Raw genomic sequence first — 27340 nt, 5'->3', positions numbered from 1 at the left:
ATGCGGACCCTGCGTCCAAGCAGTATTGCTCGGATTATGCGGCAAAAGTCCCGCTGCTGCGAGGTGCCGGAGCCTCGTCGGTTTCAGTGCAGGGCAAACCCACAGCAGGTGGTGGATGTCGGCTTCAGCATTTCGCGACTTGCAGAGTGGACACTCAGGACGAGGATATAACGGGTGAAAGTGCGGCCACTTCCTAGTCACGGCAGGAGTGAGGGCAACCCCGACCCGGATCCTCCGAAGCGCAACCTGCTCTCTACGGGTAAGACCGCGGGGGAGGTTTACCGCACATGGAGGTATGAGAACATGTGTGCGGCGCCGGAGGTGCTCCTTTCTTGTTAAAAGGAGGGTGGCATCATCTAGATGAAAGAGTTGCGGCAGTGACGATGGAGAGGTCGCTAGACGGGTCGCAGAATCCACACGGCTTTGGAAGCTTAGAAGGTCGCGTGGGATCCACTCGACAGATATTGGCTGTGGGATACGTGCCGCCAGAAGATGGATCTGTCGGCATATGTCAGGGCTGCGACTGACGCGTCGCAGAAGCCGCGTCGCCTGGAGGGCATCAGTGCGGATGACGATGCGGGCCATGGGGACCATGGGAACGGTGGCCACAGAGCACAACGCTTCTCGGACAGCAAGGAGCTCAGCACAAAAGGAGGAAGGAGGCTCTTGGATTTGAAACCGGGTCGTCTTATTAAGGGCAGGTGCGCATGGGCAATAAATTGCAGTGGTTGTTTCACAGTGCTGAATTCTTGCATCAACGTAAAGGACGATGGAGCCAAGCGGCAGGTGGGCATCTTGAGCTATAATTCGGTCACGAAGCGCCGCCGCCGCGTGAGTTGATGTCGGGCGATGTATATCAGTTGGCTTGTTATCACTCAGCTGTACAAAACTCCAGGGAGGAAGAACTGGCGATTGTGGAGGTAGAAAGGAGTTCGAGAAAGCGTAAGCCCTGAGAGCACACAATGCGTGTGAAAGGCTGGCCTTAGCCTGCGAGCATCACGTCGCTGCTGCACCAGCTCATCTAGTGTGTTGAGCTGTGCATTTTCTTGGAGAGCCATGATCGGTGTGATGTGGGGAAGGCAAGTGATGACCCTCATTGCCTCGCGATTAACAGCCTCAAGGCGATCCCATTGTGCCCTCGTCAAATGCTGGAATTGGGCTTGATAAACAAGGCGTGGTTGCACTACCGCCTTCACCAATTGTCGCGCAACATTTGCATCATCACTATTTTCCATGGTGATCACTATTTTGCCCTGTGCGTTTGCACGTGAAGCCACATCAACATCAACATCATTTCGGCGCTGTGCCAGAGAGTGTTGTGGCGTCGTGCAAGCAAGAACTCGCATCATGCCGAAACTCTGATATAGAAGGCGCCGGGTGCTCAGCATAGAAGAAAAATTAGACATCGTTTGTGCTATCGGACATGACACGAAGAAGTCGGCGCTGGCATGTGACAAGGATCTACTGCTGACTACGGTGTGTGGCATTTGGAATGCGAAGAAGTTGCTCGACAGCGCTGCTGCGACCACGAAAAGATGTCTGCTACGAGGTTAGACTTTTTGCATAGTTGCCTCTGTTGTTGCCGAAGTGTCGACTAGTGACAGTGATGAGGACGACACGGAAAGCGACAGCACAGGCGATTCAGGCCCGACAGTCGTCTTATTAAGGGCAGGTGCGCATGGGCAATAAATTGCAGTGGTTGTTTCACAGTGCTGAATTCTTGCATCAACGTAAAGGACGATGGAGCCAAGCGGCAGGTGGGCATCTTGAGCTATAATTCGGTCACGAAGCGCCGCCGCCGCGTGAGTTGATGTCGGGCGATGTATATCAGTTGGCTTGTTATCACTCAGCTGTACAAAACTCCAGGGAGGAAGAACTGGCGATTGTGGAGGTAGAAAGGAGTTCGAGAAAGCGTAAGCCCTGAGAGCACACAATGCGTGTGAAAGGCTGGCCTTAGCCTGCGAGCATCACGTCGCTGCTGCACCAGCTCATCTAGTGTGTTGAGCTGTGCATTTTCTTGGAGAGCCATGATCGGTGTGATGTGGGGAAGGCAAGTGATGACCCTCATTGCCTCGCGATTAACAGCCTCAAGGCGATCCCATTGTGCCCTCGTCAAATGCTGGAATTGGGCTTGATAAACAAGGCGTGGTTGCACTACCGCCTTCACCAATTGTCGCGCAACATTTGCATCATCACTATTTTCCATGGTGATCACTATTTTGCCCTGTGCGTTTGCACGTGAAGCCACATCAACATCAACATCATTTCGGCGCTGTGCCAGAGAGTGTTGTGGCGTCGTGCAAGCAAGAACTCGCATCATGCCGAAACTCTGATATAGAAGGCGCCGGGTGCTCAGCATAGAAGAAAAATTAGACATCGTTTGTGCTATCGGACATGACACGAAGAAGTCGGCGCTGGCATGTGACAAGGATCTACTGCTGACTACGGTGTGTGGCATTTGGAATGCGAAGAAGTTGCTCGACAGCGCTGCTGCGACCACGAAAAGATGTCTGCTACGAGGTTAGACTTTTTGCATAGTTGCCTCTGTTGTTGCCGAAGTGTCGACTAGTGACAGTGATGAGGACGACACGGAAAGCGACAGCACAGGCGATTCAGGCCCGACAGTCGTCTTATTAAGGGCAGGTGCGCATGGGCAATAAATTGCAGTGGTTGTTTCACAGTGCTGAATTCTTGCATCAACGTAAAGGACGATGGAGCCAAGCGGCAGGTGGGCATCTTGAGCTATAATTCGGTCACGAAGCGCCGCCGCCGCGTGAGTTGATGTCGGGCGATGTATATCAGTTGGCTTGTTATCACTCAGCTGTACAAAACTCCAGGGAGGAAGAACTGGCGATTGTGGAGGTAGAAAGGAGTTCGAGAAAGCGTAAGCCCTGAGAGCACACAATGCGTGTGAAAGGCTGGCCTTAGCCTGCGAGCATCACGTCGCTGCTGCACCAGCTCATCTAGTGTGTTGAGCTGTGCATTTTCTTGGAGAGCCATGATCGGTGTGATGTGGGGAAGGCAAGTGATGACCCTCATTGCCTCGCGATTAACAGCCTCAAGGCGATCCCATTGTGCCCTCGTCAAATGCTGGAATTGGGCTTGATAAACAAGGCGTGGTTGCACTACCGCCTTCACCAATTGTCGCGCAACATTTGCATCATCACTATTTTCCATGGTGATCACTATTTTGCCCTGTGCGTTTGCACGTGAAGCCACATCAACATCAACATCATTTCGGCGCTGTGCCAGAGAGTGTTGTGACGTCGTGCAAGCAAGAACTCGCATCATGCCGAAACTCTGATATAGAAGGCGCCGGGTGCTCAGCATAGAAGAAAAATTAGACATCGTTTGTGCTATCGGACATGACACGAAGAAGTCGGCGCTGGCATGTGACAAGGATCTACTGCTGACTACGGTGTGTGGCATTTGGAATGCGAAGAAGTTGCTCGACAGCGCTGCTGCGACCACGAAAAGATGTCTGCTACGAGGTTAGACTTTTTGCATAGTTGCCTCTGTTGTTGCCGAAGTGTCGACTAGTGACAGTGATGAGGACGACACGGAAAGCGACAGCACAGGCGATTCAGGCCCGACAGTGGCAGAAGCTGCGCGTTCAGTCAGCCTCATGAATGCAATCGTCAGGACGAGAACAGCACGCACCCCGCAACGAAAAAGGCGCCCCGCAACTTCAGCAACGCTACCGCCCGTGTGCACGGAGAACATGCAACGCCAATGAGGAATCTGCCGTACAAGTGTTTGCCGAGAAGAGGGGGCTGGCTGAAAAGCTGGCTGAAAAGCTTCATAGGTTTGAGGCTGCTGTCGTCGCTGCTAGGCCGCCGTGGCATCAAACAAAAATAACACTTTTGTCGTGCGAAGTGAATAAATACTGCATGTCTTTTTCCCCTTTCATCGCACTCTCTCTGAGTTCCGTTTTTAACAGGTAGGTGGGCGATCTCATGCTATTTCGGTTAAGCAGTACAACTGTTTAGTGCGTACTTTTTCCGAGCTACGGCCAACTACGGTTTAAGGAGGTTTCACTGCATATGCGAGTGAAAGGGTGTAAGGGGAGCTGACAATCGCAGCTCAATCTCGCCTGCAGAAAGGGACAAGAGCAGGGAGGAAGTGCACCGCGTTTCATCACGCACGAGGCACCCAACGTTGCAAGGCACTAGGGGGAAGGGAGGGATGGGGGCAACATTCTACTCCGGCTGCAACTGCGTAAGCTACGGCTGCACATGGTCATGCGGCCATATCTTGAGAGCGATCTGCGTTGAGGGCAGTGTCTAGCTGCATCAACGGCTTATAGCTCTGTGCGTGCTGTGTTCTCGGCACTGAGTTTGAGTTGAAGCGATACACAGCACAAAGGTCACCTCGCTCGCTGATGATGCTGCGCTTGCTCCCACCAGCATTTCGACAGTGAGTGTCCGTGGTCATTGAGTGTGCTGTTTTCATGTTTGCTGTGCGTGCTGACACTGTGCTTGTTAATTTAGTTAGTAAGAGAATCTTTAGAAGTTGATACAGCCGATAAAAGTGCTATCCTTACTTCGTATGGCTGTGCCTGGTAATTTGCTATCACAATCGATACTTCACCTTTCTGGCGAAACTGCAAGTTTTTTAAGGCATCATGGAGCAGAGCCATCAAGTTCTCCAGAAAGCTCACCCATGAGGACCTTGTCTCGTGCACTTTCTAAGTAGCGCATGGACACAGCTGGCGCCGCATCAATGGCTGCTCTAAGTGCTGCCTGGTTGACTACATTCTCCAGGTCAGCGCCAGTGAAGCCTGTCGTGCCACGTGCAAGAACGTCGAGTGAGACGTCCGAAGCAACCTTGACCTTGCCGAGGTAGAGCTGCAGAATCTCCTTGCGACCCGCCAGGTCTGGCACAGGTACCTGGACTTCGACATCAAAGCGGCCAGGTCGCAGCAGTGCCCTGGGCAATATTTCAGAATCATCGTCAGCAGCAGTGTTCCACTGTAGGAGCAAGGCTCCTTAAATGGCCCTGCCCTGCATCAGCCAAACTTATCCTGTGCCTTTCATCATTTCATCTAGCCCTCTACTGAAACAACCTTAGCTACAGTCAGCAGTGAGGCTTACATATTAGTCAAATGGTTACGCACATGCACGCACATACACACGAAGAATAGAACAAGACAGGCACTGTCCTGTTGTTGTTCTCTTTGTCATGTTATATGTGTCATGCTGCTTTTTTCATGATAAACTAATATAGCAGTCATGGTGAGCACACTACGCAAAAACAGGACAAGAAGGTAATGAGAACAGAAAGTTTTGAATTTGAGAGATATTGCTTCAGTAACAAATAAAATTCCTGCTCATGTATTTCCAGCAAATCATTTTCATGAAAATGCAAGAAGAGGGAATCTAAGGTCCCAAAATTTTGAACTTGCCATTTTTAACAATACCTGCAGTATTGTGCCTAAGAGTGTAGGCACAAAACTGCATAGCCTAATGAATGATTATAACTGCATTAAATAAAACATGCTCGTTAAACAAGGTAACAAACTCCACAGTGCTCTTCTTCAACGAGAAATGTGTCAGTGAAGTGCCAACTTACTGAGTGGAGTTCGGCATTGTTTGTGCGGAAGGCTGCATGCAAGGGTCGCGCGGTGTGGTCAAAAGAGATGCGTGGTTCGACACCAAGACGGCGGCGATTTATAGCCATCGGGGGTGGGGGACCCGCGGTCTACGAAGAGCGCATAGGCGGGGTGACTGTGTGTCAGGCTTCCGCCAGTCGGTTCGCGGAAGCAGTGTCCTGGCCTTGAAGTCAACCCCTCATCACTGAACCGCACCATGCCGAGACATTCGCAAACTGTCCAGATGCCCCAACAGAGCGTGGAAGTGCTTTCTTCGGGGAAGTGTGACTTTTGCGATGTTGTGAGACAAAAGGGGACTCGTTGCACGGCAAAGGATTTGTGGCAACGGCCTGGACGTATTGGAACTCCCAATAGTGTCACCTTGGAGCCCCGTTGTGTGCACACTGCGCGCACCGCAGTGTGATTGGACGAACGATGGGGTGAGGGGGTTGCTGGGGATGCATTTAGGTACGTGCGGGGCCGTTGGAGGGGATTCGGTGGAGATTCAGCTAAGAAAGAAGACCAAAAATTCTAACATGTTACTCGTAGTGATGTCCATGTAAATACTTTCCTTTCTATTGCTTGCCTATTCTATGTTAATAAACAGTTAACCCCATTGCAATCAGCGTCACTGGCTTGCCCACTGTAATGTGACTTCGCGACATCCATAACATCTTCAAGTTTCCCCTCACTGACATTGAGGCGAACATCAACTTACTGGCAATTAATGTGTCGGTTGATTGCATTCCTGTACCAACTGTTGCCAATAAAACAGTATGGTGCTGCCTGACTACAAACCTTAAAAAAAAAACACTCAATGAGTTACTGCAAGCCATTAAGTGACATGTCATTCTGCAATAGCTTACACAATATTTTGATTCAACTGTACGGTTATCCAATACCCATACATAACAGTTTATTAAATAATGCCTTTGTTTAATCAGTTTTATGAAAGCCACAAAGTCATCACATTCCTATGTTGCTGTAGTCAACGTGATTTGAGATGGACTCCATCACATTTGATTGTGCTGGCATCAGATCTATTAAACAAGAAGCAAGTTCTTCCTTTAAAATTTATGAGACCATATGATATACACAAACAAGCACTGGCCTTTAGAGTATTATCTCCCTACCATATATTTCTGCCCTGTTATGTGAGGATCAAAAATTTAGTGCAGCACGAAGAGTAGGCCCAGTCAGGAGACAGATTGCCTCCTTTTGCCTCTATTCGTGGGCATTTTCTGAAATGTCCAAATAAAAACAAAACAAAAAAGTGTGCTTATCTGCATCTGACGCCACACACAACCCACACGATTGGATTCACTTGACAAGGACGTTGCAAGAACCCTGAGAAGGCACTTTTCTCATATTCCAGTAAAGATGTAAGCAGGGAACATGAAAAATTCCCATGCAGATAAGGAGCCCAAAGAACTTCGTCATCCTGTTGGCCACCTCTTAAAGGGGTCCTAAGCCAGCCCTTGGGCTTGGCGAAAAAAACACAGTCTCCAGATAGCATACACTGCTGTGAATATCTCAGCCAAATTAGCAGTCGTGCATGGCACGTCGAGCTCAAAAGTGGAGCACAAAGTCATTTTTTTCTCAAACACTCTTTTTTTAAAAGAAGCCTACTCCTCAGTCTTTACTAGTGCTATATTTCCCATTTGCAGCTGCTATCCACCAACAGCTGACATCGATCAAGAAGGGCATTTGGATCAGTGCACTTCTAATGTTATGGTGTGTATTTATATTGACACAGTTTAATAAACAGGCTGAAGTAAGCGAAAATCTTCTATCGAATTGCAATATAAATTACGTACTTCCTGAACTATGCACTCGAACTACACAAAACATAAGGTAAGACCACACGCACGCTTGCCAACGCACGCTCACTCCTAACTGCTTTGGGCTAGATGTCTTGGCAGACTTCACTTTGTATTGAACTATTGACAACGGTTCAAAATGTGCAACTTAGATGCAGCTACTATCCACCGGTCAAGCTGGAGCAGGACAAAGCTGGTTCCGCACCATGTAGCATGGCAAGACTGGAGCATACGAGCGCAAGTGTGCACTCAAGCCCTGTCGTGAACAAAGCATATGTACTACAGCTTCATGTAGCTGTGATTTGCTAGGCAGCGTAGATACCGTGGCCACCGCGGGGTGCCGTGACGAATCTGCTTGCTGAGCGCACTATGGCTCACTGAGGACAACCGTGTTTGGCAAGTCATAGGCGTCAAAGTCAGATATAGTAGAGACTATATAAGCATCCAAAATCAAATCTGAGAGTTGTGCGTACAGCCTGTTTCTCCGTAGTCTTCGCAGCGCAAGGCATTGAAAGGAGCGGGAGCACCGCCAAGGGGATCATAGGCGACCTTTGAATGTCAATAACTCTGCTCCTGCTGAATGCATTGAAGTACATTTTGTGACAAGGTATTTCTGAAATAGTTCATTATAACTTCCAAAGCATTTCTCAACTTCGATAAAAGGTGGTCCAGGGCCCCTTTAAGCCAGCTACTTCAGAGTATGCAGGCTTCTCCAAACTACACATCCCCATATAGTTCTTGTGTTTGCAGATTTTCTTGATCATTTTAGTGGTGAAATACATAGAAAAAAGTCAGTGGCTCGTAGAAAGTAATTTGTGTTACTTCAGAACGCCATGCTGGTATTGGCTCAACATAGCCATTTTGGGAAAAATTGCATACATCTTGCATAGTAACGTCCTTGACGTTCACTCGCATCCACCTAATGTTAACACACCGAGAATGAAAAATACTGCACCAGGGGTAAATCATGTGTTCATGCAAAAGCTTAGAAAAGTGATAAAAAGGCTCGCCATTTGCAACCTAAACTAACACACAGTTGTGTGAGGATGTTCCGGGCTAGTTGGTGTCAGCTTCACTACTAAGCTAACATCATCTTCGGATTCATTGCTAGTTCTTTCGTCAACAAAAGATTTATTAGATTAGTGCAGAGCATGGTGCTTTTGCAAACCAACACTCCACAGCTAGACCACTATGTTTTCGAGATGGGTATGTTTACGGCCACGAGAAAACGACCCCTTGCCACCAAAATAAATGCAACTGAAATACATTTAATGCAAAAAGAACCCGCAGACAAGGCCTATCCAAGCATCAACAGAAGACCAATGGGAGGCCCAGCTGACAAGCCCAAGACCTGAGGACCAGCTACGGCTGGTGAACAGGGCCAGGCTATCAGCACAGGTCCATGGCTACCTGGAATAGGGTGGCCACCCACCTTCGGGCATCAACAGCTTGGTCTCCGAAATAAATTTTATTTACCCATCTTTAGATGATGGATGGTACTATGAATTTGTGGGAAGCGTAAAATGTATCGTCTGTCAAAATACTACACATGCAACAAGCTTTTAGTCATATCAGCACACAGAAAACAAAAAGGCACAGTAAAAATAAATATGAAAAAAAAAAACACACACACCCACAGCACTAGGCTTAGCGAACAAGTACTCACTTGTCAAGGTCATCCCTACGGTTGGTAGCACCAAGGACAATCACTCCTTCATTTTGCCTGAAACTGCAAAACAAAAGAAAGGAAGAAGAAAAAGTTATGTAGATCCCATGCACTGTGGGAACTGACATAAGCGAAGCTTTCTGTACTGTCTGCTTTTATTGACAATAATCATTAGTGATGTTGATGGCAAATGTTTAATTTCTTCAGCATTTAGTGCAATACGAGAGCGGTGAGTTGATGGTAAATGCTACCTTGCGTGCGCACCACTGCTGTTTGTCTTCATAGTGCACAGAACACACAGTGAGACGTGTTTGCTTGAGGCATAATTGTGCACCATTGTTCATACTCTCTGAGAAGGTTAGTAGTCATTGCCTCCCACGGCACATCGCATCAGGCAGAAGTGTTAAACTTTACTTGAATTATGGGACTGTACATGCCAAAACCACAATCGGATTATGAGGCACACTACTGTAGCTAACTACACATTAATTTTGACCACCTGGGGTTCTTTAAAGGGACACTAAAGGCAAACACTAAGTCGATGTGGACAGTTTAAATACCATTTCAGAAACATCGCAACGCTTGTTTCGTGCCAAGAAAATACTTAGTTTACGTGAAAACTGCATCTGAATGGGGCGAATATCTTTGTCGAAATTCAAATCTCCCGCCACCCAACCGGGGGAGTGGTGATGTTGCATATGCCATCACCACCTTTTGCTGCCATCGGTGAGTAAAACGGTGCCCGACAGACGGCAGTACCGAGTCAAGACAGAGTGGCGGATTCGCCGCTGCAGCTGCTTTTTGGTCAAGTGGCGTGGACCGTTCGGGTGTCACGTGACATGATGTGGAAGTTGAATTATCTGCAACTTGCAGTTTGTGCGAGTTTCGCGAGCCAGCAAAACCAGCGCGGCACTACGCGATAACTACTGAAATGTGAAAGCGTAGATGGCGCGGAGTCGAACAAAAACGAAACCTTTCGTCTGCCTGCGTCATTGTCAGGGTTATTTCAATGAGTTCTTTTTTCTTAAGGTGAAGTAGAACTGGAACAAATATAACATAATGCTGTAGCTTCATAGATTTGCTCAAATAAATACACATGCAACACATTTTGTCTAATGAAGCAGCACATGAACAGGAGATATCATACCCATCCATTTCAGTCAACAACTGATTGATCGTCTGATTTGCATATGGATGCAGCACAGAGTTGGTTCTCTTGGCTCCCACTGAGTCTATTTCGTCAATGAATACCACACAAGGGGCTCGCATCTTCGCTGTACCTGGAAAAAAAAACAATTACAACTGTGTTTCAGAGCAAATAATAACAAGGTATTGGCACAGATACAACTACGAAGAGTGAATATGTGCATCTACTAATTACAAGCACTATTGGAACTGCTGAAACTCAGCAGTTGAGTGAAGAATATTTAAATTGCTGAAACATGTTTTCTCACTATGGCCCATAAGCAGTTCAGTGTTGCCTCAACTCAATAAAGGCAGTAGCTGTGCCACATCTTACAGACCAGCAGCATGACTACCACAGCCATCGTATGCCACCAACAGCAACTCAATGAAGACCCACCACATTGAAACGTAGTTAATTAAATGTTTCATCACTTCAGTTGAGACACACATACACAATTGCTTGCCGCTTCGTATGTGCTCTATGCCTCACATTCAAGTGAAGGTACAGTTTGTGAGGATGCTCAACTGTCACGCATCCCCTGATGTTGTTTTCGCTGCATGGCTCTCGAGTCTCGTGTAATCCGGCTTCTACGCGTAGCTTATGTTGAATTCCAATGGCGGAGTCGAAGCAAGTTTTTCTGCTCGTTTCGGAGCAAGTTTGTTCCAATGACAGAGTGAGGGCGGGAGTAAGGTGTTCCAATGAGAGAGTCGGAGTGGATTCAGAGCGGGAGTCACTCCGTGGAGCAGAAAAAGATGCTCCGCCAAAATCGGCGGAGTGGACCGGAACTCTGCGTGACGTATTTCCTTTACCACAATTGCCTGCTGGGAGGCGCCACCGGTCACGACTCGCTAGGAAGCAGAAGCTGCTGCACGCTTGGCGAGATATCCATTCCGCAGTTATAAAAAGGCAACAGGTGAACGGCGCTGAAGAGACAAGTAACCGGTGTGGCGGTGCTGGGAGCAAACAGCGGAAGGAAATGAAAACACGCAAGGTATCCTGGGTAACTTGGTGATAGAACTTCCGCTTCCGCCTTGCTCCGGCGGCGCAGGTTGTGTTCCACTCGCGGATCTGGAGGCGTTGCTCTGCGCCAGAGTCGAGTGCTCGCTCGCGGAGTCCGTCGGATGCTCCGACTCTGCCATTGGAATTCAACATTAGTGCCGTGAGAGGCCTGTGTGGTTGCAGCGTATTACGAGATGGCATGAATGTTGCACTGCTAATCAGACACGTACCAAGGATTTTCTTTCGGGGGTGGGGGGGGCTGATGTTTTTTTACTACTAGTACAAATGTGAATAATGCCTACCGTTCGCCATAAAGTCGCGTAAGCCCGCAAAAGCAAAATAAAATCAGATGTTTCTCACAGGTACTCCAGCGAGATACACCTCTCCTTTACTTGGCAAACAAGGAACCACATCACATGAACTCACGCAGGAAAGAAGCGCAGGAAGAACACTGCCAAGAACAAGTAAACGAGTAAACAAGCGAAAGTGTAAAATAAAGATTTCTAGTTGCTACAACGGGGGTGTTTGCCTAGCAGCACTAGTTCTAGGTTGTAGCGGTAGGCTTAAACAGGTCGAGCAGGTCGGTACTATGGCAAAACAGGGAAGCCAGCAATTCTCGTTGTCTTCACTTTCACAAGCACTGTGCCCACTGCCCAGTGCCTTCAGTACAATCACTCCCCGCCGAAAGAGGAGCCATCCCTGCGACCTAAGGGTAGGAGAACAGAGGGGAGTAATGGCACTGCTTGAGCCGGGAGACGTGGACAATTTCCTGGCCGCGACGACGCTGGTCGGAAGGCGGTTCCACTGGCTCGATAAGGTAGTTGACCGCAGATGTTTGTTTCAGTACCCGATAAGGACTGTGGTACTTGGAGAGCAGCTTGGAGGAAAGGCCTGGAGGGGTAGAGGGCACCCACAACCAGACCAGCAAGCCAGGAGCAAAGCACGTAGCCGTAGTGGATGAATCGTGGCGATGCTTTTGGCGCCACTGGTCCTGGGATGTGAATGAACGGGCGAGCTGGCGACATTTTTCGGCGTAAGCAGCCGCTCTAGAAACAGTCGTCCACTGCGAAGCGTCCGGCCGGTAAGGTAAAATCGTGTCCATAGTACATGAAGGTTCGTGTCCGTACAGGAGAAAAAAAGGAGAGAACCCGGTGGTGCTTTGCATGGCGGTATTGTAAGTGTAGGTGACGAAAGGCAGAATGCGATCCCAATTCGAGTGGTCAGATGAAATATACATGGACAACATGTCGCCAAGGGTGCGGTTGAAACGTTCTGCCATTCCATTAGTTTGAGGATGATATGCCGTGGTAGTGCGGTGAATGGTGCGACACTCCTTTAGCAATGCTGAAATGACGTCGGAGAGGAATACGCGACCACGGTCGCTCAGTAATTCTCGAGGTGCTCCATGGCGTAAAATCAAGTGTTCAAGGATAAAACTAGCTACGTCTTTTGCTGTGGCAGATGCAAGGGCTGAAGTTTCAGCGTACCGCCTAAGGTGGTCGATAGCAACAATAACCCAGCGATTGCTGCTTGGAGTGTTGGGAAGCGGACCGTATAAGTCAATGCCGACGCGGTCGAACGCGCGCGCGGGGCATGGTAAGGGTTGCAAAGGGCCAGAGGCATGTTGAGTTGGCGTCTTACGTCGTTGGCATATGAGGCATGACCGGACATACTGGCGAACGAAACGGTACATACCACGCCAGTAGTACCGAAGCTGGAGGCGAGAGTATGTCTTTAATACACCAGCGTGGCCGCATTGTGGGTCGTCGTGGAACATAGTGCAGATGTCAGAGCGGAGGTGTCAGGGTATAATAAGCAACCACTTGCGGCAGCTCGAATTGTAGCTGCGTCGGTACAGCAAGTTATCCCGAATGATGAAGTGCGCAGCTTGACGACGGAGCGTCCGAGAGATCGGCGGTGGCGACTGTCTAGACAGGAAGTCAATAAGTGAAGAGATCCATGGGTCCTTGCGCTGCTCTGATGGCATGTCGGAAATATTGAGGGCGAAGGCACCGCAGGTGGAAATAGACGAGTGGACAGGACCAGAGGGCAGGGGTGACCGGGATAGAGCGTCTGCGTCTGAATGCTTTCAGCCTGAGCGATAAACAACGCGGATGTTGTACTCTTGTAGGCGCAATGCCCAACGGGCGAGCCGACCCATTGGATCTTTGAGTGAAGATAACCAGCATAGGGCATGATGGTCGGTCACAATGTCAAATGGACGCCCGTACACATAAGGATGAAATTTTCCTATAGCCCAAATGATGGCCAGACATTCCTTCTCAGTAACCGAGTAGTTCGCCTTGGCTTTGGTAAGGGTGCGGCTGGCATACGCGACAACGTACTCTTCGAAGCCGTCGTTACATTGTACAAGAACAGCGCCGAGCCCGACACCGCTAGCGTCTGTATGGATTTCAGTTGGAGCAGAGGGATCGAAGTGTCGCAGTACTGGAGGAGAGGTGAGAACGCGTCGCAGTTCTTGGAATGCATCATCGCACGCCGGGTTCCAGGCTGACAGGTCAGAACTTCCGGTGAGAAGCTGCGTCAAGGGGGCGATGATAGAGGCAAAGTTACGGACGAAGCATCGGAAATATGAGCAAAGGCCAATGAAGCTGCAAAGCTCTTTCATGGTGGTTGGTTTAGGAAACTCGGATACGGCGCTAAGTTTCGTAGAGTCCAGGAGGCTACCATCCTTTGAAACTACGTGGCCAAGAATAGTAAGCGTGCGAGCGCCGAAGTGGCATTTCTTCAGATTTAGTTGCAAGCCTGCAGTGGAGAGGCACGCAAGGACTTGCTCAAGGCAGCTGAGCTGCAACGGAAAGTCGGTGGAAAAAACCACAATGTCATCTAAATAACAGAGGCACATTTTCCACTTTGGCCCTCGAAGAACGGTGTCCACCATTCGCTCGAAAGTGGCAGGCATGTTGCAGAGGCCGAACGGCATGACGGTAAATTTATATAGCCCATCAGGTGTTACAAAAGCTGTCTTTTGGCGATCGGCCTCGGCCATTGGCACTTACCAGTACCCGGAGCGCAGATCCAACGAGGAAAAGAATTCCGCTCCCTGCAGACTGTCCAAGGCATCGTCGATGCGCGGCAAAGGATAGACATCTTTGCGCGTTATTCTGTTAAGGCGGCGATAGTCGACGCAGAACCGAATGGAGCCATCTTTTTTTTTTAACGAGGACAACCGGAGATGCCCATGGACTGTTAGAGGGCTGGGTGATGCCATGCTCCAGCATGTCGTCAACGTGCTGGTCGATGATACAGCGTTCAGCAGCCGACACACGATATGGACGCTGGCGCAATGGTGTTTGTTAACCGGTGTCGATACGATGAACGACTGTGGACGCTCGACCCAAGAATGGTTGGTCAATGTCAAATGAGGCACAAAAACGCTGGAGGAGCTTGATGATTTCTGTGTGCTGCGCAGAGGTGAGTTCTGCGTCGACGGCACGAGCGAAGACGTCTACAGGGGCATCGGTCGCGGCGGGAGGAGTGACAGCACAAATCGGAAGTGATTCCGTATCACCAAACATGGTGGCCGAGAGAACGCAATCGAAAGGTTCAGAGGTACCCAGGCACTCGCCGCAGAGTAGGGATGATGCGCAGGCGGACGGATTGCACACGTAAAGGGCAGCAGTACCTTCGCAAAAAGTGACGACAGCAAACGGAAGCAGAAAGTTCCGGCGGCACGCACAAGTGGCCGACGGCGTAAACAGAACAGATGAGTTCGCAGCAGAGTTACATAACACAGGGACCAGAGCGGCGGAGAAAGGTTCGATATTGATGTCAGAGGCGGCAACAACTTTAGGAGAATAATGGTCGTCAGGGTCAAAGCACGATACTAATAACGTAAGTTCGGCACGACCGCAGTCGATAACAGCTTGATTGACAGATAGTAAATTCCATCCAAGGATAACGTCGTGCGAGGAACGAGGAAGGACGACAAATTCGATAACATACATAACGCTTTCAATGATGACCCGGGCTGTGCACGACGCTGAAGGCTGAATGCGATGCGAAGTTGCCGTATGCAGAGAAAGAGAGGTAAGGGGAATGGTCACTTTGTTCAAATTGCGGCAAAGCTTTTCACTTATAGTAGAAACGACGGCTCCGGTGTCAATAAGTGCGTGTACGGTGACGCCGTGTATGGACAGTTCAATTTCGTTCGCCGGGGCAGAATGAGGCCTTGAAATGTTCCACGTAAATGCAGTTCTTGCCTCTGGAACTGCGACTGTTAGTTTTCCTCTCGGGCTGGGCTGGGTCGGCGAACCATCGGGGAAATGGATCGTCGACACGGGGAAGGCGACCGGCGTGAATCGAAGGGGTGGCGACTGTAGGACGAGTCCGGAGGAAGGTTAGGTGGGTCCTGACGCGGAAGTCGAGCAGGCCTGTAGCTTGAGGCGCTCCCACCGTCATGTAAACTGTGGCTGCGACGGCGGCAGAATCGTGCTACGTGGCCTGGAAAATGGCAGTAATAGCATATTGGCCGGTTATCAGGTGTACGCCACGGGTTGGCAACAGGGGTTCCAGCGGCTGAGTAAGGGATGGCAATCGGACGCGAAGGTGGCGGCGGCACATGGAAAGTGCCGGTGGTCCTGTAGGCATCAGGAGCCGGAGGAACGTAAGACCGGGCGACAACGTCAGCGTAAGTTAGCGGTCCGGCTGCAGGCTGCGGAGGAGGGGCAGATGGTAGCGCCGCGGCAACTTGCGTCTCAATGATGTGACGAAGCGAAGGAGCCAAGGTTGTCGACGGCTCGGGTGCGCTATTCACCAGAGAGAGCTGGCATGCGACTTCCTGACGGATGAACTGCTTTATCTCTGGCATTAAAACAGAGATGTCGGCAGCATCGCAGCCGAAGTCCAACGGAGATAGATCCACGGAGTCCTACTGAGCAGCGCGTGTTGATGCACGCTGCTTGCGCAGCTCGTCGTACTGCTGACAGAGCTGTGTGACCTCGGCAATCGTCCGGGGACTCTTCACGACGAGCATCTGGAAGGCGTGGTCATCGATGCCTTTCATGACGTGCTTGATCTTGTCTGCTTCATCCATAGATGTGTTGACGCGCTTGCAAAGCGAGAGAACATCTTCAATATAACTGGTGAAAGTCTCGTCCTGGCGTTGAATTCGGCCACACAAGCGCTGCTCAGCGCGAAGCTGGCGAACGGCGGGACGGCCGAAGACCTCTGCCAAAGATGTCGTGAAAGCCAACCAGGTGGTAAAATCGGCTTCATGATTGCGGAACCATAGGTTTGCCACGTCAGTCAAGTAAAAGATGACATTTGTGGGCTTGGCGCGGTCGTCCCACTTGTTATAGGCGCTTACACGGTCATATTCGGCGAGCCAGACTTCCACGTCGTGGTCATCTGTGCCGCTAAATATGGCCAGATCGCGCTGCCGGATGACACCAGAGCAAACGATGGGCGGGGGCGCGGGAGCAGCAGCCTGGGACAATCCCGGTCCATCCATTGAAAGAGCTGGTGGTAGCGTCCGACTGCGGAGTTCCAGGATGTCGAAGAGAAACCCAGCAGCTCCACCAAATACAACGGGGGTGTTTGCCTAGCAGCACTACAGGTTTTTCCCGCTCAATTTAATCCAAGCGCCAGTCAATTTAATCTAAGAGTCAGTCAATTTAATCCAAGTGCCAGTGATTTTAATCCGAGCGCCAGTCAATTTAATCCAAACGCCACTCAATTTAATCCAAACGCCAGCCGAAATAATCCAAGCGCCAGTGAATTTAATCCAGGCACAACGGAATTCAAGAACCTTTGGATTTCAAGACTTCTGAAAATTTGCGAACATATTATGAGTTAACACCTTGAAAATGAAAGAGCGAGGTAGTAGACCAGTAGCTATCCTGCCACGGGACTAACGACAACTTTTGGACGTGTTGAAGCGAAAGGTTTCACTACGCTAAGTCAACACCACGCATCACGCGAGCCGGCGTATGTCGGAATTGGCTCCGTGAGCGTGTTCGGTGTCGAATTGGCTCCGTGAGCGCGTGCGGAGTTGAATTGGCTCCATAAGCATGTTGGGTGATTCTTCATCACTAGAGTGAATCAATCTTAGTATTTCCTATAGTTATCAAATTATATTTAGTGAATAGCCGTGTGAATTACATTTCATTTCATATCTATCACGCTATTCTGCATAAAAATTCGAGAACATCGCAGTGAGCGCATCACTAGGGATGAATAAAAACTCGGCGGTATCAGTTGGCAGTGGCAACGCAAAAGTACTCATCGTGCTACAGCTTCATTGATAGTACTGACGGCACCCACGAGGGAAAGCGGCCTCAGAGATAGTAAAATAGGTGAATAATATTCACCAGTGACTTAAGTATACGAGTGTATAGTAGGCATAGTGAGTCACTCGTTTCATCGTATTTCATTGGATGTATATGACATTATGTTGCACAAAACTCCAACAACCCCGAACTGCGCATTGTATTTCACTTGTGATCACTAGTGGCTTGACCATATCAGTTATGCAATTAAATGGTATTCATGACTGTTTTAGCGGTACCGATGAAAAGGTCTTTGATTGGAGGCTGCGGATATCGCAGTAGAATAGTGAATCGTATTCGCTAGCGACCGAAGCCTCCCAGCGAGGGCCTAATGATTATCATCGAATCAACCTTTATTGTATCGTTTGATAGCCATGACCAAATCGAATGTGTACCATTAACTCGACGTACTCATGCTGATGTTTTCTCTCAAATAATTCGGAGAATGTTCATCTTCTGTGCTGCTCTCATAGCAAAGTAGAAAATAAAAAAAATGGCTGGGGCTTAGCTAAGGTTAAGCCTGGATATCTCGAAGCGAAAAGGTTCGGTGATGCTTATGGTTTAGCTTATGGTTATGCTTTATGATTTAGCCTATGGTTATGCTTACGGTTTAGCTTATGGTTATGCTTTATGATTTAGCCTTGGATATGCTTACGGTTTAACTTATGGATATGCCTATGGTTTAAGTTATGGATATGCTTACGGTTCAGCTTATGGTTATGCTTTATGATTTAGCCTATGGTTATGCTTACGGTTTCACTTATGGATATGCTTTCGTTAGCTTATGGTTATGCTATACGTGTGCCTTGTGTAGTTATGCAAATTGATTATCAATGATATATACCATAAGTTATGCAGGATTATTAAACTTCTTTATTCATCACTGTTGGGCACATTGTCTTGCGATTTCTCCACAGCCATAAACACAGCTCTCTGTATCGGTAGCATCACTCTCTTCTCCTTCCACGTTGAATGCGCACGCCTATACTCTGGCAAGCGGTTATACAGTCGGCCTCCAGATAAACACGCGCTTGCGGCGAATGTCAAACGATGACCCATCACGCGGGGCAGTGGCCACCTGCGCCGACTCCGAACACGCTCACTGAGCCAATTCCGGCATACGCCGGCTCGCACGATGTTGACTATAGCGTAGTGAAGCTTTTCGCTTCAAAACCTCCAAAAGTTGTCGTTAGTGCCGTGGCAGGATAGTTACTGGTTTACTACCTCGCTCTTTCATTTTTCAAGGTGTTAACTCATAACATGTTCGCAAATTTTCAGAAGTCTTGAAATCTAAAGATTCTTGAATTCCGTTGTGTCTGGATTAAATTCACTGGCGTTTGGATTATTTCGGCTGGCGTTTGGATTAAATTGAGTGGCGCTCGGATTAAAATCACTGGCACTTGGATTAAATCGACTAGCGCTTAGATTAAATTGACTGGCGCTCGGATTAAATTGACTGGCGCTTGGATTAAATTGAGCGGGAAAACCTGTAGTTCTAATAATAATAATAATATTTGGGGTTTTACGTGCCAAAACCACTTTCTGATTATGAGGCACGCCGTAGTGGAGGACTCCGGAAATTTTGACCACCTGGTGTTCTTTAACGTGCACCTAAATCTAAGCACACGGGTGTTTTCGCATTTCGCCCCCATCGAAATGCGGCCGCCGTGGCCGGGATTCGATCCCGCGACCTCGTGCTCAGCAGCCCAACACCATAGCCACTGAGCAACCACGGCGGGTAACCTGTAGTTCTAGGTTGTAGCGGTAGGCTTAAGCAGGTTGAGCAGGTCGGTACTATGGCGAAACGGGGAAGCCAGCAATTCTCGTTGTCTTCACTTTCACAAGCACTGTGCCCACTGCCCAGTGCCTTCAGTACATTGCATTTTTCTGAATTAGCTCTGAAAGAATTGAAGAGAAATACATATTTGTGGAACAGTCACAATTCTTTTGGATCCCTCATTTTCAGCTTACCAAGTAAAGTGCCAAAACCGACTCGTATTGTTATTTGGGAAGTTGCGTAACGATGCGTGGCTACCATTCCTGTACAACTGCGTAGTGCGAAGGATGCCGCGGTTCTAGACATACAGCACCCACCACGGAAGGTTAAAAAAACACTTACATAAGCACAGCAGATAAGTGTCTTCGTCAGGCGGATCGACTGATAACTGTACAAGTGTCATTCAAAAAACACGGAATCATTCTCTAGTTTTGGCAGTGTTTTCTTTACTTCATTTTTAAATAAAATGATGTTGATCCATAAATTTTCACAAACAACGGTTATATTTGTTAATTTTTGCTTTTTCTTCCTGTTTGTCTGTTGCCTCGGCTCTATCCCTTAACCCTTTGAAGGTTTTTGCCGCACATGTACGGCGGTGGTTTTCTGTCCCGCAAGGTCTTTGTCGTACGGGTACGGTTTCGACCCTCCATTTGAAATTTCACGCCATAATGACGATGCGTGCTCACCGGGAGGTGCTGCCACCTCTTAGCACTTACAAGATGCATTTGAAATGTCTGCTACCTTCTTGGGGAGATGAACGGAACTGATTTCTAGCTTCAGCGCGTCGTGCAGACAGCGGCAACACCCCTTTTGCGGTTTTGGTTTCACCGTGTGATCGCAACGGAGGCACGTGAAACGTCATTTTTTTTTTGTCGGCACTCTGTTGCAGAGACGGTGGAAGTTGATTTCTATCTTGATTGGCGCTGCTCTTAGCTTGTTTATAACCGCCGCTCGTGAGGTATTCTTGCTCTCAGCGGCAACGCGCTTTTGCGGTTTCGGTTCCTCCGCGTGATTGCAGCGGAGCCGCGCGAAACGTGATTTTTCTCTCTGTCGTCACGCTATCGCAGGGGTGGCGGAAGTTGATTTTTATCTTGATTGGCGCTACTCTTAGCTTGTTTATCACCGCCGCTCACGAGGTATTCTCGCTCTCTGCGGCAACGCGCTTATGCGAGAGCGTGCCTCAGGCCTCTGCCCAAGGCAGCCGCACACACGCAGAGAAGATGTCATGTGTGCGCCAACACAACTCGTCGCTCCAAGAGAAGAACATACACGCATTTTAGGTGTGCGGACTGCGATAAGGCGCTGTGCGGAGACCCGTGTTTCAAGGAGTACCACACTCTGAAATACTATTGAACATTTTGCAGTTCTGAGTGATGCCGACACCAAAATACTGTTCCTATATTTTTTTTTACTATTTATTCCCGACTTTATACATCTTGTACATTCAAGATCCGCAATAAAGTAATTTGACCACCTGGGAAAGCTTTTTTCAAAATAATTCGACCCTCAAATGGTTAATTTCTCAACTCCTTGCGACTCTTGTTTCCAGGTGCCAATTTTGCATAAAAAGTGCTGTACAATTAGGGAGAAACCAGACGAGGTAACCGGAGACATTCATATTTCTTGTGGGTTTAACTATTTTTACAGGGTTTGATGATGGACGCTGTTTTGCATGATTTTATTTTGCACCTTATCTAACCGATATCACGGGTATATGATTCCGAGGATCTGCCAGCGTCGCGGCGGTCTGCCACTCGAGGTAATAATGAAGCAAAAGGAAAAGTTAAACGCAACTAATGTTTTCTCCGACCGCAACTCGTTCCACGAGCATACAGACCAGCTGACTACGAACTGAATTCCTTTCCTGGTCCCTGGATCAGTCTAAGCAAAGAAGGTTGAACTAATGAAGCTAGAGCGATGTGTGTGACCATTGCAATACATGACGGCAACTTAACGCACCTTGAGTTATATGCACGGGCACCGAATCGATGAGAAAACTGGCCTTCACACCCCAGGAGATTCCGATAACTACCGCCATCCAAAAGGCGTGAAAAAGGCAGCAAAATGTTAACCGTCAAATAGTTGTCAAGTCTCAAGATTAATTTGTAGCCGTTTTGGAATGTGGGCCCACCCTTGGGTACATTCCTGCTGCTAACACTACCTAATGGCAGGGTTACTGGGGTGCAAATAGGAGTGGGATCTCCCTCTTTGGCTCTCGGTCGATGAGCGGCGCGGAAGTTCCACGCATGCGCTAATCCATGCTTCTACGAGACTGTCTCGCGAGGCCTAGGAGAAGGACACCAGAATGGATGAACACGATCATTTGAACGTGCTACCTCTGCATGACTGCACATGCGAACGACCAGGCATTGGTGTCCAGCATCGGCGAGCATATTCGCTCAATATGCAGTCACAGTGAGTCAGACTTCTTAGATTTGCCGCATGCCATTTTGATTGTTTGCACTACTGTGTTGTCGTTCCTTTGTCCCAAGGGCATGGGCAAGACCCCACTTCTGGCTGCCCAATGTGCACCTCTTGGGGCATCGGACGATAGCTTTGACATTTTTGCTCAGTTTGAGACAACCTTTGTTTGAACCGATGCATAGGCCTAGCGTGGATTTTGATCGCTAGCATCGGCAGCGTTCTTTCTTGAGCAAGGCGATGGTGGCTATGGAGTGTTTGAACTTTTCGACATGCTAAGCCTTTCGCATGTATTTTGAGGAACATTCGTCGGTACAAGAGCCACGTGGTCTGCAACCTGGGAGAGCGAGGCCTAGCACCCGCAGTGCAATGGCGACCCTGAAGCGAATGAGCATGGAAGCCTCGTGCGTGGTCTGAATTTCTTATTTAGATAGCCTCTTCCATCTTTTTTAACTCTGGTAGTTGCAGCTGTGGGAGCCGGGTGGCCGCGGGTCACGGGTGCCGCTACGGTCTGTCCGGTATTGTGGCCTGGCACCGGGCACACCGACACCTTCTGGGACAGTGGGCACCGTCAACTCGGATGCTGTGTGCACCAAGTAGTGTAGGACCAAGCACTTCACAGAGCTGACGTCTCCTCGCGACTGCCTGTTTCGCACCAATTTTCGGTGTTCTTTTCGGATGCCAGTTGTTGTCAGAGTAGCGATTCATTAGGCCTAAGGCATTAAAAAGCTGCCTGTCGCACGTGGAAGGACACAACCTTATCAACTGTGGCGTTGAGGTGTCGCACTTTGCTTCCTTCATTCTAGTTAGCCTCGCACAAATTGAAATTACTTGTTCGACTCAAGAAAGTGAGCTTTGTTCACGTGTACTTAGCATCAGAGTGGTCACCTGACCTTTTGCTAGCCGAGTTAAACATTGTACCACGCGGGCGATGTGGATGCAGAATTCCTCTCCCTTGCACTACTTCAGTGTTTGTTGAGTGCATTGAGTGTACACAGCATGAGTGGAGTCACCCGTGGTTTGCTGTTACTTAGACACTGTTCGCACTGCTGCCCCGGACTATGATCGAGCCACCCCAGGCGATAGAGATGTCTGTGGCCTGTTCGGTGCAGCAACTTCGGCGGCTGCCTGTGTCTGGCTCACCACCTTTGGAGGCTGGGAAGAGTTGGCAGTCACCAATAGCTACTGCGGCTCTCCCCAGCAGGGCATGTCGGTGAGATTGATGCTTGCTCATGCCGACTAATACGTCGCTGTTTCCAGGATCCCGGCCTGGAGTTGTCTGCCAGACGGTACATGCAGAACGCTCTGGCAAGCGGCTACCACACTATACTAGTTAGTAGGCTTTGTGGATCTACTCCCTGACCTCACTCAAGCATCGTCTGTGAAAGCCCATTGCCAGGCCATAATAAATAAGCATGCGCATGAGACCACACACTGCGTCATTTGTACAGATTCTGTGCAATGGTGGCGGTAGCAGACTACGAGGGTGCGTGTCCGCTAACTTCACAAACTTCGAAAGTGCACTAGCTGCTTGTCAGGGTGTTCTGCGAGTACTCTGTGGCACGAGCTCCCGTGTTCACTCAAGATTGTGACTGTACACCGCTGGCATCCATTGGTCACAGAAAGCATTCGCAGTGCAGTGTAGTCAGGCACAAGTTCATGAAAAAAAAGATGAAGTTGTTGACTTGGGCCGATATGGACAAATCCGTGTTTATGTGGTTTTTGGACACATGGGCACGATACGTGCCCATAAGTGGTGCAATCTTGCTGCAGAAAGCGAAGGATTTTGTGTGCATTATGGGCCATGAAGATTTAAAAGCTAGCAACGGCTGGTTGCAAGGATTTAGGAGCCGAAACAGAGTCATCAGGAAAAACATTAGCGGCAAGTCTGCCTCTGCTGACAGCGATGCTTCTGCATTGTGGGTTGCTGAGAAGCTGCCTGCCGTTTTCAGCCTTTACAAGGCGGCTAACATCTACAATGCTGATGAGACGGCTCTGTTTTATCAGACGTTACAAAATCGCAAACTGGCGCTTAAAGGAGAAGACCGTCACGATGGCAAGCAAAGCAAACTCCGCATGACGGTTTTGCTTTAAGTCAACACTGATGGCAGTGACAAACAAATACCATTAGTTATCAGGAAAGTGCCCAGCCTGGATGCTTCAAGGGATCGAAGCGAATGCCAGTTATATGTGGCTAATTCTAAAGCGTGAATGTTGCGGACAATCTTTTATGACTGGTTGAAAAAGTTCAACGAAGACACCAAGCAACGAGGCTGCCAAATCTGCTTGCTGCTTAACAATTGCTCCACGCACCACATTGACGGCCTTCAGATGTCCAACATTGAGTTGACATATTTTCCTCCCAAGTGCACATCCCTGATAAGCCATTGGACAAAAGAATCATCAACAGCTTCAAATGCTGCTACCGCCGTCAGGTAATAAATAAGATCCTTCTGGACATCTGTTTTGAACAGCAGACGAAGATAAACATATATCAAACAATCGAGATGCTTGCTGCGTAATGGCAGGAAGTTGGAGCTCAGACGGTTTCAAATTGCTTCACCAAGGCCCAAATAAAGGTCTTTCAATATGGAACCTGCAACGTTGAAGAGGAGCTTGAAAGCCCAGCTTATGTACAGAAGCGGGGGATGCACTACGTGCGAATGGTGCAGTGCCTGACGATGCTGAACTTGGTGTATTATTGTATGCTGACAGTGGCACCGTATGTACTGAAGAAATGCAAGATGCAGCGCTTGTTGAAATTATGCAAGATCATGGTGACGATGAAGGTGCATCAGAGGCAGATCCGCTGTTTGCCGTGCCTGCGGCGAAAGAGGTGATGGACGTGTTGGACGTCTTGCATCGTTCCATCAGTGCACAGGATGATGAAGCCACATTGAATGATTTAGCTTCTTTGGAGCACCGCTTGATGTCATCAATCATGCGGAAGAAACAAGCTAAAATCATGCAGTTTTTTTCTCCTGAATAAATGTTGGAGAGGTGAGCTCGCCTGAAGTGAAATCCATCTCATTTTGGTTTTGTTTTTGCATGATACTTGCAGGTTTTCACGTGAAACTGCATGTAACAAAACCTGTATATAACGAAATATTGTGGACTTTCTTCAATTTTGTTACATCCAGGTTTAAAGGGGCCCTGAACCAACCCTCAGGCTTGGTGAAATAACATACTCCGCAGGTAGCATACGCTGCTGTGAACTTCTCAGCCAAGTTTTGTTGTTGTATGCGGTGCATGGAGTTCGCAAGCAGATCACAAAGTCCCCTTTCTCTCAAACACTCTCTTTTCAACAAAGGACCCTATCCTCATTCTCTTTTAGACACGCTATTTCATAACTCCCTTAGACAGCTGCTATTGGTCGATATCTGACATCAAGCTGCGGTCGGTCACACAGCGTAGATACTGTAGCCACCGTGGGGTTTCGCCACAAGTCTACTGGCTAAGCACAATGCGGCTCGCTGAGGACAACCACATTTGGCTGACGTTTAGCGCGCCGTAGGCACTAAAGGCGGAAGTCGCGACATCTACGTTAAAATCCAAAATGAAATTTGAACTGCGCGCCACGGCGACGTTTAGAAGGTGGGGTGTTATGGGCACGCCTCACTGCGCCGTAGCCTTCGCAGTGCAAGGCATTGAAGAAGGAATGGGAGCGCAGCGGAGGCCGTGTTTTATTGCCAATAACTCCACTTCTGCTGAATGCATTGAAGTACTTTTTGCAGCAAAGTATTTCTGAAAGGGCCTATTTTCACTTCAAATGCCTTTCTCCACTTCGAAAAAACATGGTTAAGGGCTCCTTTAACTGTATGTTGCTTGCTTGAAACTGTAGCACTTTGAATCACAGCACCTTGGATGTAGTACCTTCTGCAGCTACTGGCTGGCAGTAACACAAGTTTATGCTTGTGCCGTTGCAGCAGTAGCTCGTATCCCCATAAGGAAGACAACTTAGCAATTTTTTCCTAAAAACCAGGTAATTAACTGTGGCAATGGCACACTAATTGACACAGACTCCAAAATGTAATCTTTCTGCTAAGTTCTCACAAGAACAGTGCAGTGGTAAGTGCAAAATCTTTTTTCAAACATGCTAAGCGAAATATGCATGTCCCTGTACAGCATGATGCAAAGGGTGCTAATGAGATTGGTTGCTTGCTGTGCTAGTTGGTTCATTACAACTTTTGTAACAGTGCCATTTTTACTTGGTCTCTATCGTCCTCCCTTCCTTATTTTTTCGCGTTGTTACATAAGTTGCTAACGACATGCACCCAACACAGGCAACCCATCAAGATTTGTTCAGAAATGTGGAGAATACTAGTAGACTAGATTCCTCAATTATAAAGTCCTGAATCACTCAAATAATCTTAAATTGCAACATGAAACGTTTACAGCGAATTAACTCCTTCATGCGTAGAAGTTAGTTTCTATGAAAAAAACTGGTGTAGTGGTCGACTGGTGTGGTGGTTGACTGGTGTGGTGGTCGACGCATGCAACCAGCACGCCAGAAAGGCTTTCTGTGCTTCAAAACCAATTGATAAATTGATATCTTAACAGAGACACACTGTAGTTTTTGTATGCTGATGCTGCTCTTGGTGATATTTATTCAGTACATTCTATACCACCCAGGTGTATGAGATGCTACACAGCTGTTACCCGTCAAACCAAGGTTGTCAACAATACATCACCATGGGTTTCAAGCCACTCCTGTGCCTTTTCTCCAGGCATTTCTCCATTTTTATGAAAAATAAAGAAAATACTGTTCATACATCAAACATGTGGACTCACTGAATAGATCCCTGACCCTCCGTGCGCCCTGGCCAACCAAGATTTCGTCGAATTCAGGGCCCGCCGCATGGAAGAAGGGCACATTCGCCTCACCAGCTACAGCTCGAGCCAACAGGGTCTTGCCAGTGCCCGGAGGACCCACCAGCAGCACACCTGCAAGCCCAAGAAGATTTCTGAGAAAAACATGTCACGCTTATCTTATATTTCATACCCTAATGTAATGCCATTCCCGATTGTACGTTCGCTCAACTGAGCAGCTTCTGTATTATATATGGCTGCTTTCAGTTATCCGGTGCCCTATCACAAGAACAATAACAAAGCATTTAAAGAAACAGCATGCCTCACATACACATAGAGATATTTGCAGATCTGCTATGTTCGTTAAAGGGAAGCTGAAAGCTTTTCCAGAAAAAATGAGTGACGAGCAGTATGCTGTGGTTTTCAACCCTCTGAATTCGAATATCGCATCGAAATTGAGCGAAAGAAAGCGCAAACATATCTTATTTCGATGAAAAGTGCACCAGCAGACATGCCCAGCTCGCGCGCCTCGTTTCCGCCTGTGATTGGTTGGGCGCCTCGTGACGTCAACAATGGTGTTCGTCCGGACTGACTGCTGCCGCTACACACGAAGCACGGTGCAAAGTAGTTTGGTGGTGTTTAGCTGAGATGGTCATGGAAATTTTCGAGAGCTTGCATTTCTCTAAGGAGTTCGGCGTTAAGTCCAAACTCCACGAGCGCGATTTTGCGCGCGACGGTGACGGGCGACGGCTTCGAGCAACAAAACGGGCCGTCGCTTGAAC

At 48.5% G+C, this 27340-nt stretch overlaps 1 protein-coding gene across 5 annotated transcripts in view; it reads right to left on the bottom strand.

The window, feature by feature from the left end:
- YME1L (ATP-dependent zinc metalloprotease YME1L) overlaps positions 1-27340 on the bottom strand; it is a 156842-nt gene that overhangs the window by 57247 nt on the left and 72255 nt on the right. For all 5 annotated transcript variants that reach the window (XR_012828390.1, XM_075691602.1, XM_075691599.1 and 2 more), the window contains 4 exons: positions 26541-26693; positions 10224-10356; positions 9077-9139; positions 4661-4929 (listed from right to left, as the gene is read on the bottom strand). Coding sequence is in view for 4 of the 5 variants with exons in the window: in XM_075691602.1 (XP_075547717.1) it covers positions 4661-4929; positions 9077-9139; positions 10224-10356; positions 26541-26693 (618 nt within the window). In the remaining variant the exon portion in view is untranslated. The remainder of the gene's footprint in view (positions 1-4660; positions 4930-9076; positions 9140-10223; positions 10357-26540; positions 26694-27340) is intronic.

Source organism: Dermacentor variabilis, chromosome 5, assembly GCF_050947875.1.
Source record: "Dermacentor variabilis isolate Ectoservices chromosome 5, ASM5094787v1, whole genome shotgun sequence".
NCBI lineage: Eukaryota > Metazoa > Arthropoda > Arachnida > Ixodida > Ixodidae > Dermacentor > Dermacentor variabilis.
This window is presented reverse-complemented; position numbering and strand designations above follow the sequence as displayed.